Source organism: Austrofundulus limnaeus, unplaced genomic scaffold, assembly GCF_001266775.1.
Source record: "Austrofundulus limnaeus strain Quisiro unplaced genomic scaffold, Austrofundulus_limnaeus-1.0 Scaffold564, whole genome shotgun sequence".
NCBI lineage: Eukaryota > Metazoa > Chordata > Actinopteri > Cyprinodontiformes > Rivulidae > Austrofundulus > Austrofundulus limnaeus.
Window position 1 is genome coordinate 8,776 of NW_013952966.1, and position 1,490 is coordinate 10,265.

Genomic DNA, 1,490 nt, shown 5'->3' on the forward strand with positions numbered 1-1,490 from the left:
GAAGATAGAAGAGTTTGTTGAATCTGACGTGACATGTTCGTACGAACCCTTTGTACGAACAAAAGTAAGAGAAATTTAGGATACGAATACGAACATGTTCTTGCATGAGGCCCACTCTGTCTTACAGTGGATTCAATTTTAGTTTCTGTCCATGTTTTTTCACCTCAAACAAAAAGGCTCACAACTGGCAGATCGGTACCTTCTTGCACATGCTGATCTGCATGTGGGCGTAGTTGATGAGTGCTTCTTGTAGATCTTTGTCCTTTTGTTCTTTAAAGTGCAGGACATCTGCCCATGCCCGTTCAACATACTCTCTGTAGTAACACATGTGGAGCASAGCCTCATCATCAGTGAAAACAAAACCGTTTACAGCTGCTTTCATCAGCAACTCACTCGCACTCAGCTGTTTTGTCTTTCACAGCTTCTTCTCCTTCTGCTATCAGCTCCTCCAACAGGTTCAACCTGGCCTCTCTCTGCTCTGGTGCCTCTTGTCCAAAGATTTTATTGGTCATGCCTTTGAAGGAGAATGTGCGCACTATCTGAGAAAGAAAAGAGAACAACCTATGACACGAGAAATTACAGACTAATACATTTTCTGCAAGACCAGGAGCCTCATGTATCAAAGAGTGTGCAGCTATCTTACTGAAAGTCACCAAAATAATCAAATTTATCAAGCTAATTTTATCAACAAAAATTGATGTCTGGATGCAAGAAAACAATGATTTTAATGGAATGTGAGTCAGATGTTTCTAAATAAGGTAGTTGTGTGTAAAAATGTATTTAGTGCACTGTCACTGAGTGTGAAATCTGAGAATGCTGAAAAGATGGACCAGTTCACACTGTAGCCCATCTAGCAATAAATGTCTTTGGCAATATTTGACACTTGTCCCTATTTAAATAAAAACTAAACGAAATGAAACGAGATGCTGTAGTGTATACTGCACATGGTGAGATGAATTTATGAATATTTTTACTATATTACCCCTGTAGCCAGCTCCTCACGTTGCTGCTTCTTTGAGACAAGATCCTGGGAGGTCACCTCAAGCTCAAATTGGCTCAGCTCATGTTTCCTGCACACTGCTCTGAAAAGGTAGCAGGTACAGATAAGAGCATTTCTCTCTGTTTGCTCTAATATGAAGACCTTAGACATACAGATCAACTAAAGCAGTAATTATATGATACTGTGACCAAACACTGAATAATATTCTATAGGGTGTGATTAGACTCACAAGATGAGGCAAGATTTAAAAACTACTTTAAAGCAGAGATTCTTAACCTATGGGCCGCGGCCAAATTATGGGCTGYGAGCGCCACCTTGAGGGCCTTAAAAGAACAACAGTTTTTAACTTTGGGCCGTGGGACTGCATTGATTTTGAATAAGGCGCAATACACGTTCTCACCACTAGTGGCGTCTCAGTTGTTTAACAACTTTTTTAATATGTAGAAGAAGAACCTTAGAAACCTGCCGAGAATGGAAACCTATTTTAAAT

The 1,490-nt window shown here is 39.9% G+C and overlaps 1 protein-coding gene across 1 annotated transcript in view; it reads right to left on the minus strand.

Annotated features, from left to right (window-relative positions):
- Positions 1 to 1,490, minus strand: part of LOC106530826 (sorting nexin-4) — a gene marked incomplete in the record, with an annotated part of 40,793 nt that overhangs the window by 2,230 nt on the left and 37,073 nt on the right. The window contains 3 exon segments of the mRNA XM_014026531.1: positions 200 to 314; positions 394 to 539; positions 983 to 1,082. Coding sequence (XP_013881985.1) covers positions 200 to 314; positions 394 to 539; positions 983 to 1,082 — 361 coding nt within the window.